Genomic DNA, 14,841 nt, shown 5'->3' on the forward strand with positions numbered 1-14,841 from the left:
TTACTAGTGCTAGCAACAAAACTTGAAAAGGTTGTGGAGATAAATCCTTGGTAGTTGTTACTGGTATTGCATGCTTCATGAATAATCAGATTTTCAGCCTACTTAGAATTAAATCAATTATTAGCTGCCTCTCATATAGCCCATTCTATAATGTTATAATATGGAAAATATATGACTCTTTCCATACTCATAAGTATTCTGTTACTGAAATGCTTAAACAGGAAATCAGGTAACCAAAACTGAAAGTTCTGAAATGTTGTATAATAAGAATGCAAGACATTTTAGTTTGGGAGAAGAACAATGATACAGAACTTCAGGCATTTTGAAGCAATAGATTACAGCCTATGCAGACATTAAAAATATTAGGTTAATTTTTTAAGTTCAAAAATTGCAAAGTTTTCTTTAGTTGATAGTTTTGCTTCTGTTTCAAGCCAAATCTGTATGTAATATAATAGAGGAGATTCTGAACAATTTACACACTGTGACTCTAATTTTTTTAGAAAAATAGAACATATATATATGAAGAATTGCAGCACTCCCTTGCATATGCTTTACTGGTTTTGTTAGTGCCCTTATTGCCAGCAGTCCCTCTCTAAAACATTCCGCTAGCATTTAGAAAATCTGTGATTTGAATACTGGCAAGGGAAACTGATTTCTCGTGTTTTATGACTCTAAAAGTCTCTACATTAGCATCTAAACTAAAATATGGTGGAAAATAACTCATTGCCATTTTTTTTTTATTGGATCTCGTACCTTTCCCCAGTCACCCATTAAGTGGTGTGGTTGATAATCTTTCTAGTGAGGGTATTATTTATTTCTCATACTTCTGATCTCTGTAAATCATAATAAGTCCCCACAAGTGAATTTCTGTGGATAAGCCATATCTACATTAATGCATTTATTCTAGCAATATTCTATATACTGCTTGATTTTCAGGTGTAGAGTGATTTCTCAGTACGCTAATATAATAATTAGGCTGTTTACTTCACATTCTCATTACTGTAGGAACTTTCATACCTTTAATCTTTTTGCAACGGCGTACCTTTGTTTAAGACGCTTTTTCGGGACGGAAGAGAATCGAAGGCAGTCACTGTACAGGATGGAGGTTTTGCATCGCTAAGCCTAATTTTATAACAAAAATCAGAAAAACAAAAGTTTCGCTTCTAGTATCATAATTTTTGGTATCATTTTATATTATTACTTGAGCTCTTACATATGTTAAAATTAGCCCTTAAAACATTTTTTTCTTTATTTTACATGAAAATATACTTAAAAAATTGCTTATCTTCTAAAATAATTTTCGGAAGCGCTATTCAAATTATTCCAAAGTTTTAATTGATAAAATCCATCAATAAAGTTTAAAATTAATAAAAAAACACAATAAAGACTATTTACAGTAAAAAGTAACAAAATTTAAAATGAAAACGAGTGTGGTAAATCTCGAAGCACAGAGAAGTATCACTTTTTAACTCTTTAGAAAATGAATCAGTATTCTCATTTGCATTACTAAATGGTTCACTAACCATACGAGGGTATTCTTCCTCTGATAAATAGCGCCTTCCCGCCATAATAGACCGGAGGTGAGGCTTTCCTAAATAAAAAAAGAAGGAACGGAAATATATCTGAAGGCAATGCAAAATGTAAAAAAACTCCACACAGTAACTCTAAAAGACCGTACATAGTAGAGGAAAAAATAGAATAAAAAAAGGAATTGGATATAAATCAGATACGAGAATGTTTTCATTAGCACGCAGCGATTTAAAGAGCACATCTCTGTTTACGCTTTCCCTACGCCCCCCCTCGAACAGCTGATGAGTAAAATACCAAAGTCAAGCAGAATATATCAAACTCAAGGTCGGGAACTTAAAACTGTGTTCATTTCAAAAGTAATGGACACAGGATGCCATCTAGTGGCCTTCAGAAAAACATTCCACCTTAAAATGCGTATACGCATCACCCGTCCTCTGAATGTGGTCTTTACTGATGCGTGGATGGGACGCCTGGCTGTAAGAGACGTTCTTAGGGAATGTGTATGTGGAATGCCCATCCTGAAAGGGCTAAAGAGTGTGAATAAAGTTCACTGTTCCAAGTGAAAATCACTTGAATCAATGTCCAGAATGTAAAGAGCCAGTAACTCCAGGTGAATTCCTATAAAGAGCTAGTTATGCAGTGGGCTATGTGCAGAATCCATTATTTTATAGGAACGGATTGCTTTGTGATCAAACTGAGTCATTTTACTTGAGAGCATTATGTACATCTTTCAGAATCTGACAGTTTTAATCACTGTTGATGAGGGAATTTATGGGTTCATTGGAATAATTGTAGTAGACAGGCACATAATGAAGTGTTTTTGGTGTAAATTTATGTGTTTTAAATAAATGTAGAAACATAATAATGTAGTAAATATAGAAATATTTTAATAGTATTTTATGCATACTCAGTTATTTTCCCTCTTCCAAGCCTAGGCCTACAGGCATAGGCATAGAATCCTTTTCTTCTAGGCCTACAGAAGCCTAGTGATCTGTTATTCAATGATCAACTTCCATTATCTTATCTAATGCTGATTATATATTTTTAAAATTACAGAATTATAGACTGTATGTAAGCTGATAGAAAAGTTTTAAATCTAATATTTTTTTAATTCAAAATCAGGTGATATCATGGTTCTTCATATTTTTTCAAAGTAAAATCTTTCACAGCGAAATGCATTTTTACAGGATTTTATGAAGAATTCAAAAACGTGAAATAGATGATTTTGTGGTATCTCTTTGAACACTGCTGACATGGTGTTTCCTTCATCTTTATGTGAAGAGAACTTATTTACTTGCAAGTGACCGTTCAGTGTTGAGAATGTCCAGATCTAGCACTTGGCATTATCTGGGAGGTATTCTAGTGCTGTCCCTCCAATTTCAGCCAATTCTGCCAATGCCTGGTAGCAACATGCAGCGAAGCATTGCTCTGTAGTTAAAACTCTTGTTTCTGGAGCAAATGTGTTCTTTTAGTCCTTTCTGATGAATGCATAATTAGTTCATTATATATAATAGTTATCATTTGCTATCTGACTACGCTTTGATAGAATTGGTTTCTGTAACTGTAGTGTATGGCCTGCCAGAATATGCTATTAATCACTTTGTATTAACCTCTTTGGCGTGACTGTAGTATTAGAATACTGCAGTACAACTGAGTTTTCACCATCATACACATGCACCTTGCACACACACACACACACACAAGAAAAAAGGTGGACAGTTCTATATCTCCCATTCTACTGGACCAATCCTAACTAAACTTGCATTTTCCGTGTCTCAAAAGCACAACTTAGGATATATATTAGGTTTATATATAGCATTATTCTAACATAGGTGTTTTGACACAAAATAGGACTTTTTCTCAAATAACATGCCAATTTTTTATTTCGATTCTATGACTCAAATTATGCCCAATTATCAAATTTTGTAAAATTTGGTGAGAAACATACCATGAAAAATTTATCTTGGCGCACTTTTTTCAGTTTGTGCCAAAAATAATTCACTTGCCGAACTTCTTAATTTATAGCAATCAAATTTCTTTTTCTTTTTTTCTTTGTGCATGAGCAGAAAAATGGTGCATTGTTCGTACTTTCAAATAATTTTGACGAAATTGGTAAAGCACTTTTGGTGTTAATATCACTCATAACAAATATGCCGATCTTCAAAACATGCCAGAATGTAAATTCACATATATTGCAGGAAAATTTGAATAAAAACCTCTAATTTTTTTGCTTGTATGCTTAGAAATACATCTACTCTAAGATGATGGTAAAAACTTTATAGGTTATAAATCAAAAAATTTTTTTGAAAAACTTATACATATTATTTTATTTTAAAGTACAAATTTTAAAAAAAAATCCTAAAGAATGTTTAAATTTTATTCGGAATGAACTTAAAATTTCAAAATGCGAAAGGAAGAATCAGATAAGTTTAATTAAAAAAGATATATTAATAAATATATACCAAATTCAATTAACACAGAGGAGCTAAAATTTTGAAGATTAATTTTTAAAAAACCACTCATGTGATTGATACAAAACTTGGCACTTTGTCATAATTTGACTCATGGAATCGAAATATGGAAAAAATTAGGTATGTTATTTTGGTAAAAAATTTGATTTTGTGTCAAAATATCTACATTAGAACAATCCTATATATGAATCTAATATATATCCTAAGTCGCGCTTTCGAGACATGGAAAATGCAAGCTAAATTTCGACAATCAGTTCAGGAGAATGAAAGATATATAACTGTCCCCCCCTTTTTTTTTTTTTTTTTTTTTGTGCAAGGTCTACATATGAGTGTGTTTCAGGTATTTCATTCCTTCTCTACCCAAGATGAATGAAAAATTCAAATATATCTCTCCTGTACTTTCACAGAGATATCTTCCGTATCTACAATGTCAAAATGTACTATTTGCTTTCACTTGCTGTGAACAAGTATAAAAAACCATGGCTCTTCAACTTCAGTATATCAATGATTACCTTAACAAGACCTAATACAGAATTGCCTCATCTTATATTGAAAATTAAAAAGGTTTTCTTTAAGATTTTCAGTCAGCCCTGAAAAGAACATTTAATAGAACAATTTACTTCCTTATTAAAGCGACCACCCACTTGGCAAAATTGGCAAACTCAAATGATAACGCAAATTTCAAATTTTGCTGAAGGCTTATTCAGTGGCCACTTTAGTAAGGAAGTACTGAATACTTTTATAATTTTTACTGCAGAATAATTTTGCGTGCTTCCTTTTATTTCTGTAGGTCAAGTTATATATGGTGTCAAAGTGAAACCTCATTGGAGGTTTGTCTGGAATTCCTATCTGCTGGAACAGGTTGATTTACATCCTGATTGGCTATTATATATTACACATGGTTTTGTTGGACAAGCTAGTATCCTTTTATTGTGTAATAATTAATTTGGAATGTCAGCAGGCTAATCATGAATCTCATAATCCTTTGCACAAGTTTTATGTATAAATATGAGAGAGTTATCATGTTGCCATCAAATAAATCAGATATTTTCTGTTCATTTAAAATTAAAATTCCAAAATATTAATTATCATTTAAATTAGTAATGTATTGGAAATTCAATATACATTTGACTATAACATACATATGGCTAAAGTTTTTGTTTTCCCTTTCTAGGAAGAAAAAACAGTTATGTTTCTTTAATAGAAACATTTAAGAGAAGAATGTAGATCTGGCTACCACAACTTTTAAATGTTTTACTAGCAAAACATTCTAGAATTGTTTGCATTGTTGCCAGGTTTGCTGATTTTGATATTCCATTAAACATATCCAAATTGCAAATCTGTTCTTCTGCAGTATATAGTTGTGCCTGTGCTTTTATAACTCTTCTAAACATTTCTGTGCATTTCTTTAGTGTTTCAGCATCCTTCAAAGGTACTTTCTCAGCGTCTTTATCACACGGTCTTTCTTCTTATATCCGCTGTCAGTATAAATAAGTTTCTATTGACTTCTTTGATGTAGTTAACAAGGATTTGATGCTACTGTTCAAAATCACTTCTGTAAATAGTGCATATCCTATTTCCTTTATGAATTTTAAACTAAACATCTCTCATCAATATGTGTTTTTTTCTTTAATTGTGTGTTTATCTCTGAAAAAATCTGATGTGAACACCACATCACTTCTTTGTATGGCGTATTAAATTATACACATTTTTTTGCTGCATTTCATTTGAACGTATTTCGTTGACTTTCATGAGAGATATATTTCTGATTCAATTAATTCAGTTCTCACGTAGCGACAAAGCAAAAATACTTAAAATCTCAAAACATCTTCATTAAAAATTCTAAAATACAGAAAAAACATAAAACACCAAATACAGTTAAAAACAACAATTTTTGCAGTTAAAATTAGAGTTTCTACTCAAAAGCAAGCAATTCTGTTAACGGGTAAGAAGGCAGATCAGTCCACAAAACTGAAAATTTACTTTTGGTCTCACGCGACAAAAAGACATTGAAAGTGCAGAAACTGAATTCACTATTGTACTGCGTTCAAATGTAAACAATTAGCAGTTCCTTAGGCTTCACTCTACACTTATTTTTTTTTAAATTGTTGATAATTCTACAACAGTTCCATGCAGAATAACTAAAGGTACAAAAACCATAACCAGAACATAAAAACTACATAATTCAATTACTTTTAAAGCAAAAAATGCACAATTTACTAACATATAAGAACGAAAACTAAGCTCAGAGAACCAGGTAACAGAGTGGGAATATATATGTATATATTTATATATGATTGGTGCAGCCGCAGGCAATTGCAGCAAAATAGGTAGGTGCACAACTACATGCTGTAGCAGTCCCATATGCAAAATTTCAACATTCAATAGTAATATATGTATCTTTCATAACTGAAGAACAATTGTTCTTGTGTTATGCGAGATACATATATACATACGTACATACCAACATCAAGGAAAAAAAAATCTTCTAAATCCATTTTAAATCTATTTTACAATCGTTTTTGGCGAAAACAGTCCTTTATTCTGTCGATATGTACAGATGTCATGCAAAACCATAATTCAAATGGTTTCGAAAGCGGTTGAATAGGATATTTTCCTTGAAATATGATACCCAAATTTTTTCGAGATTGCAGTACAAGGAAGTAAAAAGAAATAGCAAGTTGGTGTGATATAAATGAAGAATGCAGACAGATAGTGCCAAGCATACTTTAAGCAAAACAAATTAGAGCAAGAACTGGTGAAACACTGTGTTGAAGGACCTGGTCCATAGCTGTGTAATATCTAAAGCTTTTTACACTGATAGCTTCTCTGTTAAGGCATCTGCAGATAGTTGGATGTGTTGGCATTTCTACTTTCTTCTGTTTTGAGCAGTCGACTTGGATGGTAGTTTTAAAAATATAATCTGAAATATTGGATACTTTTATGTAAAAGGTTGATATTTAATCTGAAGATTATAAAAAGGAACTGTTATTCATCTATTCTGATGATTTTGTGCAACAGCTTGGCATCCTTTTCAGTTGCATAAATAGCATCTGGTGGATTCTCATTTATTTCGGATGCTTTGTGAAAGCATATTTGAAGGTTTCTGACTAAAGATAAATTTCTGATATTTTGAAATATTTTCAGTAGAGTGTTTTCAAATTTTGTAGGCCATTACATTATATTATGCTACTGGAGAATGTGTGTTACACTGAAAGCTTTGAGAATGACAGCTATGAAACACCTGCTTCATAAAATGCCTTGTGTTTTGTGTGGAGAGAACATTTGAAAGACTATTTAGAGCAAATTTATGTGGCAAAAGACCATTTTGTTTTTGTCTAATTGATGCATAGTTATGGATCACTGTGTAGCTCAATTCTAAATATTTTCATGCTGTAATTTTCTTGAACTTTAAAGCTTAATTAACACCAAGGATTGTAAGTTAAATGAACACCAAAAACGTTAAATGAACACCAAGGATTGTAATGCTGTATGTAGTGCTTTTATGAGATCTTTTTCTTCCTAAACCACAATTTAGAGATAGTTTGATAAATTCAGAAGGGAGCAATATTCTTTGCAAGTTAAAGATAACTATTATATCTGTGCTGTATATATTAAAAGAAAGCAAGCATGTAATTTATGCTGGATGACACCGTAAATTGTTCAAGACGCTGTAAATGTTGTATTGGAAGATCTTAGAAATATTCTGCATAAAAAAACTTGAAATTGCAAATTTTTGCAGTCATTGGATTCCTTATTGCCTGGTAGTGCAATGAAAAAGGCCTATCAGAAGTGATTTTTTGCATAACAATAAGTGATTAATCCTTGTTCTTTCATGAAGTTATTAATCCTTGTTCTTTCAAATATTTAGCTACAGTATGGAAAGTTTTTTGAAGAAAATCTTTTCACCAAAGTCAATAGGGTTATGTATTGGAAAAAAAATGGTATGCACTTACTTCTTTCGGGTGAATGTGGGTATAGTTGAAATCGTGATGCTAGAAAATCAAAGAACAGTGACTAACAAATTGTGTATCGCAATATACTTTCCTGATGAATTTAAAAATAAGAATTAGACATTTAGAAATAGGATTTGTGAGGTATTTTATTGCATTATCACAATGCAACAATTCACTCAAAAAGAATAAATACCAGTTTTAAGGGATTAGGAATTCAAAATCTTGATCATCCACCTTATAGACCAGAATTAGCTTCTTGTGACTTCTTATTTCTGTCCTGGATTATATTTGACTCACCTGAAAGCTTACAGGCAATTAATAAAAGCAGTGTTTAATAAATGTTTAAAAGGATGAAAAGCTGTATTAATTTCAAGAGAGATTCTTTTGAGAAAATTTTATGGAAATGATTTTGATAATTACCAATATTAATACAAATTCTTAAGATTTTCAGAATAACCCTTGTATAGATTTATTATCTAAAGTGACACTGAAAGATACTTTCATTGCGTGAGCTACACGTTCTTTAATTTATCTATGCGGCCAGTGTACAAAGTGTTACAATTTGATATGACATAAGATTTTAATTTATTTTTCAAATATATTGCTGAAAAAGCTGAGAGATTTAGGAGCAATAATAAATTTTATAGTTTTTAATAGCCTATCTACTTGTTAAAATATACGTATAATTCATAATACAGTCAAAAGTCGTTAATCCGGACTCGTCGGGACTTTGGCGATTCCGGATTATAGATCATCAGTTTAAATCTGGTAAGATGGAATGCATATAATTCATAATACAGTAATTTATGAAATAAAGAACAATTATGATCTAAAGAGTATCAAAATTTACAAAAAAAAAAAAAAAAAAAGCTTAATATTTTTTTGTTTACTTTATTAAGTTTAAAAGCTTAATATTTATTGTTTACTTTATTATTACATTTCTTTCAATCTAAGTTGTTTAAGTTGCTTCGTTTTATGTGATAATACTTTCTCTTTAATTCTATAAACAGACATAATTTCTTGTTCAGTTACAAAGTTCCGCTGTTCAGGTCCTATAATTGCTGTGTCGAGAATACTGACTAATTCGTCAATCGAAATTTTTTTGTTTTCAATAACCTCTGTGTCACTTTCTTCACTATCGGAAGCGAATTATAATGACGAGGAATTTGATTTAAATCATATCAAAGACGGAGTACATCGAGATGAAATACTACATTTAGTAAGGAATTATAAGCCAAAGAAAATAAAAACATCTGCCCTGAAGATAAGGATATTGCTGACAGATCAACTTCCAACTCATTGCGCGCCGCGGCTCCTCCCCTCCCCCTCGACTGCCGCAGAGCAGCGGGAGATGCAGCAATATCACTAGCCATGGTTTGTGTGCTTGTTCTAGGAGCTTGTTATATTTGAACATAATATCTCATCTTCTAAGGCAGGTGTATGTATCATTTGCTGCCTTGTCTTATGCTTACAGAATTTCCTATATTCAGGCAGGTTATGGTGCAAATTTGCAAATATAGTAGTTTAATGTATGTTGAGTACTGCTCGGCATGCAAACATGCTGCAGCCCTTCCTTTCCTTGCAGTGAACTTCACCATACACAAAGTGCATGTGCACCATTTCTATGTTGGTGAAATGTTCCAGGCTTTCCATATGCAGTTAGCACTTGAAATGGGTAATGCTTCAATCCAGCTACAGTTCTGGTGAATAGGGCCCTCAAGTAGATAACATGCACCCTCAAACATGTAGAACTATAGATCAGAACCATGCACGTAGCTAGGAAACTTCAGGCAACTTCGTAATCGGGAAGTTCATGACTTATTCTGAAATTATGGTCTTTAAATATAAATTTACTATCACAATGTATTCATATTTTTCATACTAAAACCTCTGTGGGTGGCTGTTGACTGTTTTTCTGCAACAACCCCTGATATCCCTCCTGTCTCATTAGGATTCCATTTGTGACTCTGCATGGGTATGCTATTCTAGGTCATCTACCCATTTTAGAGTTTGTTCCTCTAGTTTTGAATCACCCAGTATATGAACAACTTATATGTAATGATGTTGAATCATTGACAGCATAACTGGATGCTGCATTTCATAGATGTTTGTCCATAATGAAGAGCAACATGGGCAGCTGATGCAGATTAAATATTCATCTTTAAATAAATAAATAAATGTTGTGGCCACAGACAACTTCGTAGCTACTCATTCCTATTTCAAAGCTTTTATATTTTAGTAGCTTTGCAGTAAGAAGAGAGCAGCAAGCAGCAATCCAACTAAGCCAAAATGTAGAAAGCAACTGACCTGTATTCAGGCTGAAATCTTCATTCAAAATGAGTTAGTTTCAGTTCTCAATGCATTTGATTGTAGAATCAATGCTATTGTAAAATTATTATTGACTGTTTGAGTTTTAGTTTTGTTTACATCGTCAGCATTATGTAAGTGTCATATGACATGAATTAATCTTGAAATGACACAGTGCAGAGAAATATTATAATTTTTAGAATAGAGAGGGGAAATATCAAATTAAAATTAAGCATTAAGGGCCTATTGCTAATTTAAATTATATTTTGTAATTTTCTTACCTATATATATATATATATATATATATTGATATTGTGTGTGTCTAACTAATTTGTATTTATATTATATCATTAAACACTCTTGGAACACACTGCTGTTCAATAATGCATTTTGATAGAAGTATTATCAAAAAGCTGATACATGATATTTTCCTGATACAGGTTTGCTGTTACTTTATTTGGTAGATGATAAGATGAAAGCTTTGAGTGGAGATATCTGGCATTCACTTTAATAATAATCTACTACTAGTTATTGCAAAATCATTTTAAATGTTTGTGCAGTACTGAAACTTTAACATATATCAGATCTTTGTATTTATGGGCACTCAGTGTATTTAACTCTTATTGCTCGACGTTCTCAAAAATTTGCAGGTACCAGGTTTCTTAAAAGAGGAGCTAATGATAAAGTAAGGACTTGGACATTATGAATGCACCCATACAGTGGAACCTCGAGATACGAGCACCTTTATATACGCAAAATTCCTGATATGAGGAAAGTATGAGCAAAAAATTCATCTTTAAATACGAGCATTGATTCAAGTAACGAGCTGGGTTGTTGGCATGCATTGTGCGTTTCCCGATCCTGCTCGACTCAGGTAATCCCTTCGTCAGATCACTCAGTATTCTTTGATCTACTTGTTTGTGTGCTTGTGAGTTAATTGCTTTTTACATTTAATGGGAAAATAATTATTTCGCGATGCCTCCCAAGAAGATTGTTGGCTCGGATAGTACTGCAAAGAAAAAGAAGGAAGCCATGGCCGTTGAAAGTAAGAAAGAAAATCATAGATAAACATAAGCGCGGTGTAAGAGTGACAGAACTGGCGAAGACTTAATAGCAGTTTGTCATCGATGATCTGCATTATTCTGAAGAAGAAGGAAGAAATTGTGATCAAAGGAGTTACCGTTACTTCCAAGCACCGTCCAAAACCCCTAGAAGAAGTTTAGAAACTGTTGTTGGTGTGAATTAACGAGAAGCAGTTAAAAGGCGATTCAGTGTTGAAAGCTATCATTTGTGCTAAGAATCTGTACTTGGACCTTCTTCCAAAGAACACCAGGTATTATTTACCAGTGTTATTTTTTAGGAAAATATATTTTTAGGGGTGCGTAACATATTAACTGGATTTCCATTATTTTCAACGGGGAAGTTTGTTTCTAGATACGAAAAATTCACTGTAGAAGCTCAATACTCAAACAAAATTAAACTCGTATCTCGAGATTCCACTGTATATATATTGTAGTGTTTAAAAAAAACTTGAAATATGTTGAAATATAAATCATTTAACCATATGTGTAATGAGTGGGCCAAAAAGTTGAACCAATGAGAAGCCATTTCATTTTGGCATAAAACGTTTTTAAGTACTTACCTGGTTGTCCATAATTTTGGCAACAAAACACTTCTGGGGGCATTTCTGTAGCCCTTATCTATGTTTTCTTCCAAGTTTTTTTGTTGGCTTGTTTTGTTGTATGTGTGTGGGTGTAAAAAGAGACATTCCTCGCTGCATTTTTAATATCTGTTCTTTCAGTACATCAATTTTGTTTATTACTCTTTCTTCACTTAAACAGCTAAGCATTGACTTAACAGTGATAAGTAAGTGTAGCTTACAGTATTTGCTGCTGATGGAGGCAGAAACTATAAACAGGTAAGGGTTAGCAAAATGCCATTGAAGGTACAGGAATTTATGCAAAAACAAAGTTTATTAATAAAGAAATAATGCTTTGAAGTTCTGAATAGTGGGATGGAAGCTTCAGTGATGCAAGTGACCATTGTGTCCCACATGTGTTCTATTGCATTTAAATGTGGAAAATATGTGTGCCACTCCATCCTCTGGATTTCTTTGCTGTTAGGGTAATTGGCTGGTAGTTCACCTTAATGGGGGACAAACATTATTGTCTGTTAGGATGACATTATTATCAAGTGCACCTCTAAAGAATTTGGTATAAGGATCAAGAATCTTATCTCTGTATGTTTCAGCATTCATTTCATTGTTGGACTAGTTAACATATGAAGGTCAATGCCACCATTCAAAATGATGCCTACCATGGTATAATTCCCCAGCCTTCATACGGAGGCCTTTCATGAACATTTTCTGGCTTATTGCATGTGTTTTGCTGTCATCAAATTGTAACCGAATAACTTTCAAACAGAAGTAAGGCCAGAGACTTTGGCTCCAGTTCATGGTACTCTTATCACAATGATATTTGCACAATGATCAACCAAGCACACTTCATAACCTGAGTTATGGAACACAATTTATTGGTTTCCTTGCATATGCCCCCTTTTTAGGCAGTTTCTCACTCATGGTATATCTGGATAGTTGAGTTCCTGTAGGCATAGTGAACTAATTCTTGTAATCTGGTCTTAATGTCTGTAGTCTAGTTCTTTTATCAGTTGTTGCTAAATAATAGTCCCAAGAGTTAGTTTTGGCATGTTTTCAACCTTGAATTGGTTGTCTTCATACCTCACCAGTCTGTTGAAGCCATTTTTAAATTCCTGAAATTGCACTTTTAGCTACTTTTAGGCTTTTACAGACCTAGTCTCTGTTCTTCCAATGCACTCCAGTTCTCACAATCTGTCAAATGCTTTTGCAACAACATATTTTACCTTTCACATGTAAAAATTTTATCCACTTATTCATATAATCCTGGAAATTTAAATTTAAAGCTCTTTATATTCCTATGCCCGTGCGCTGGAAGAACAGATGCAAAAATTTCGGTATTTCTGTGTAGCAAGAATAAATCTGCTTGGTCTACCTGATAGTGATGACTTTGAGCTACTGATCGACTACCTTCCATCAGACTTCATAAAATTAACATTGTAGAGATTTATATTTATTTTAATTAATAATTTAAAGTTTTATTTTAAACTTTCCTATAAGCCTTCATTCCCCTAACTGTCAGTTCCAGAATAGGTAAATGTTGTAGCGCGTGTGAACAAATGCAAATTTTCTACTTGGAAAGAAGTAGTTAAAAGCCGAGTTTCGGTAGAAGAAAGAGAGAGTTAGGCTCTAGCCGCTGTCTCTGCCCAACGACTTCATATAACAGGTAGACGGCTCACCCACAGAAAATTCGTCTGCTAGGGTGTCTCCAGCATATACCACGTGACTTATGCTCTTGGGAAGTGATAGCTTAGGCTGTTTATCGCCAGTTTGGTGCGCTTTTGATATGGCAGGTAGTGCTTTTTATTTCCGTTTGCTGGCAGTCAGCAGACAACAGCCTCAAATTAGGTTATTCGATTTTTTACAATTATTTTTAGATATAACTTAACCCCTTTTTTCCTGAATATTTTATCTATATTTTTAATAATCGCTTTAAATTATTTGCACCATTGTTTAAGATGTTTAGGTTAAATAATTTTAGGAAGAAAATCTAAAATAAATAATAAAAAATTGAGAGGAAACTTTAATTTTGAATAACGTTTAAAAATTAATTGCACTACTGTTATAATATTTGAGAAGGTAAAAAAATCTCGTTTATTTTTAATGCATTGCATCCTAAAGAGAAAAGAAAATCACATTGTAATATATGTATTTATGCTATTCATGAAATATATACTTACAGACTGTTGACTTTCAGCTGGAACTATAAACTATTACTATCCAAACTTATAATATAGTTTATGATACAAAAAGATAAATTATACTGAAATCTTATTACAGAAAAATATTTTACTTTCTTATATTGAAGTAAACATAATTTTACTTGGTACAACTCTAATATACGCCCTAATTTCACCAAATGTGGCGATATATGTTCTGTGCTGGTTTTTGGCTCGATTGCGTGTTCTATGGCAACCCTGTTGACGTTGAAAAATCTTTCGCTGGAGCTCGTTGGTTCGCCTCTGTGTCTGAGAAGATGGGAGGGAAAGATAAAATGGTAGTTGTTGAATTGAAGTTCGGCAAAAGGAAATATGATTGTGGCTATCCTGTTGAGGGTTAGTGGGTATTTGGAACTATGGAAAGAGGGTCTGGGAGATTATTTTTAATGGCAGTGCATGATAGAAGTAGGGATTTGTGATTTTATTTATTTGTGAACCATAGTATAAATTTTCTGGATAGTGTGTCTGGCTGTTATGTAAATACGATAGTGATTACGTGGCGGCATGTTAAAGGCGGTATGAAATTTATATTTCTGCTATTCGAAAACGCATTAATTCATGGTAAGTGCATTTTATTTTATCCTTGTTCTTATTTTGTAGAATGTTATGTTCATTGGTTCTTTAGTATGAATTTCTGTCGTTATTGTTGTTTTTTTAAATTGTTTGAAATTTATTTTAGTTTATTTTGTTGTTTAGTGTCTAGA

At 32.6% G+C, this 14,841-nt stretch overlaps 1 protein-coding gene across 2 annotated transcripts in view; it reads left to right on the top strand.

Moving 5' to 3' along the window:
• FIG4 (polyphosphoinositide phosphatase FIG4) overlaps positions 1 to 14,841 on the top strand; it is a 136,075-nt gene that overhangs the window by 66,212 nt on the left and 55,022 nt on the right. For both annotated transcript variants that reach the window (XM_085821610.1, XM_085821614.1), the window contains exons 8-9: positions 4,792 to 4,920; positions 10,849 to 10,949. In XM_085821610.1, coding sequence (XP_085677736.1) covers positions 4,792 to 4,920; positions 10,849 to 10,949 — 230 coding nt within the window. The remainder of the gene's footprint in view (positions 1 to 4,791; positions 4,921 to 10,848; positions 10,950 to 14,841) is intronic.

This window comes from Stegodyphus dumicola, chromosome 1, assembly GCF_044657685.1.
Source record: "Stegodyphus dumicola isolate Sdum_Otavi_A_Nest chromosome 1, ASM4465768v1".
Taxonomy (NCBI): domain Eukaryota; kingdom Metazoa; phylum Arthropoda; class Arachnida; order Araneae; family Eresidae; genus Stegodyphus; species Stegodyphus dumicola.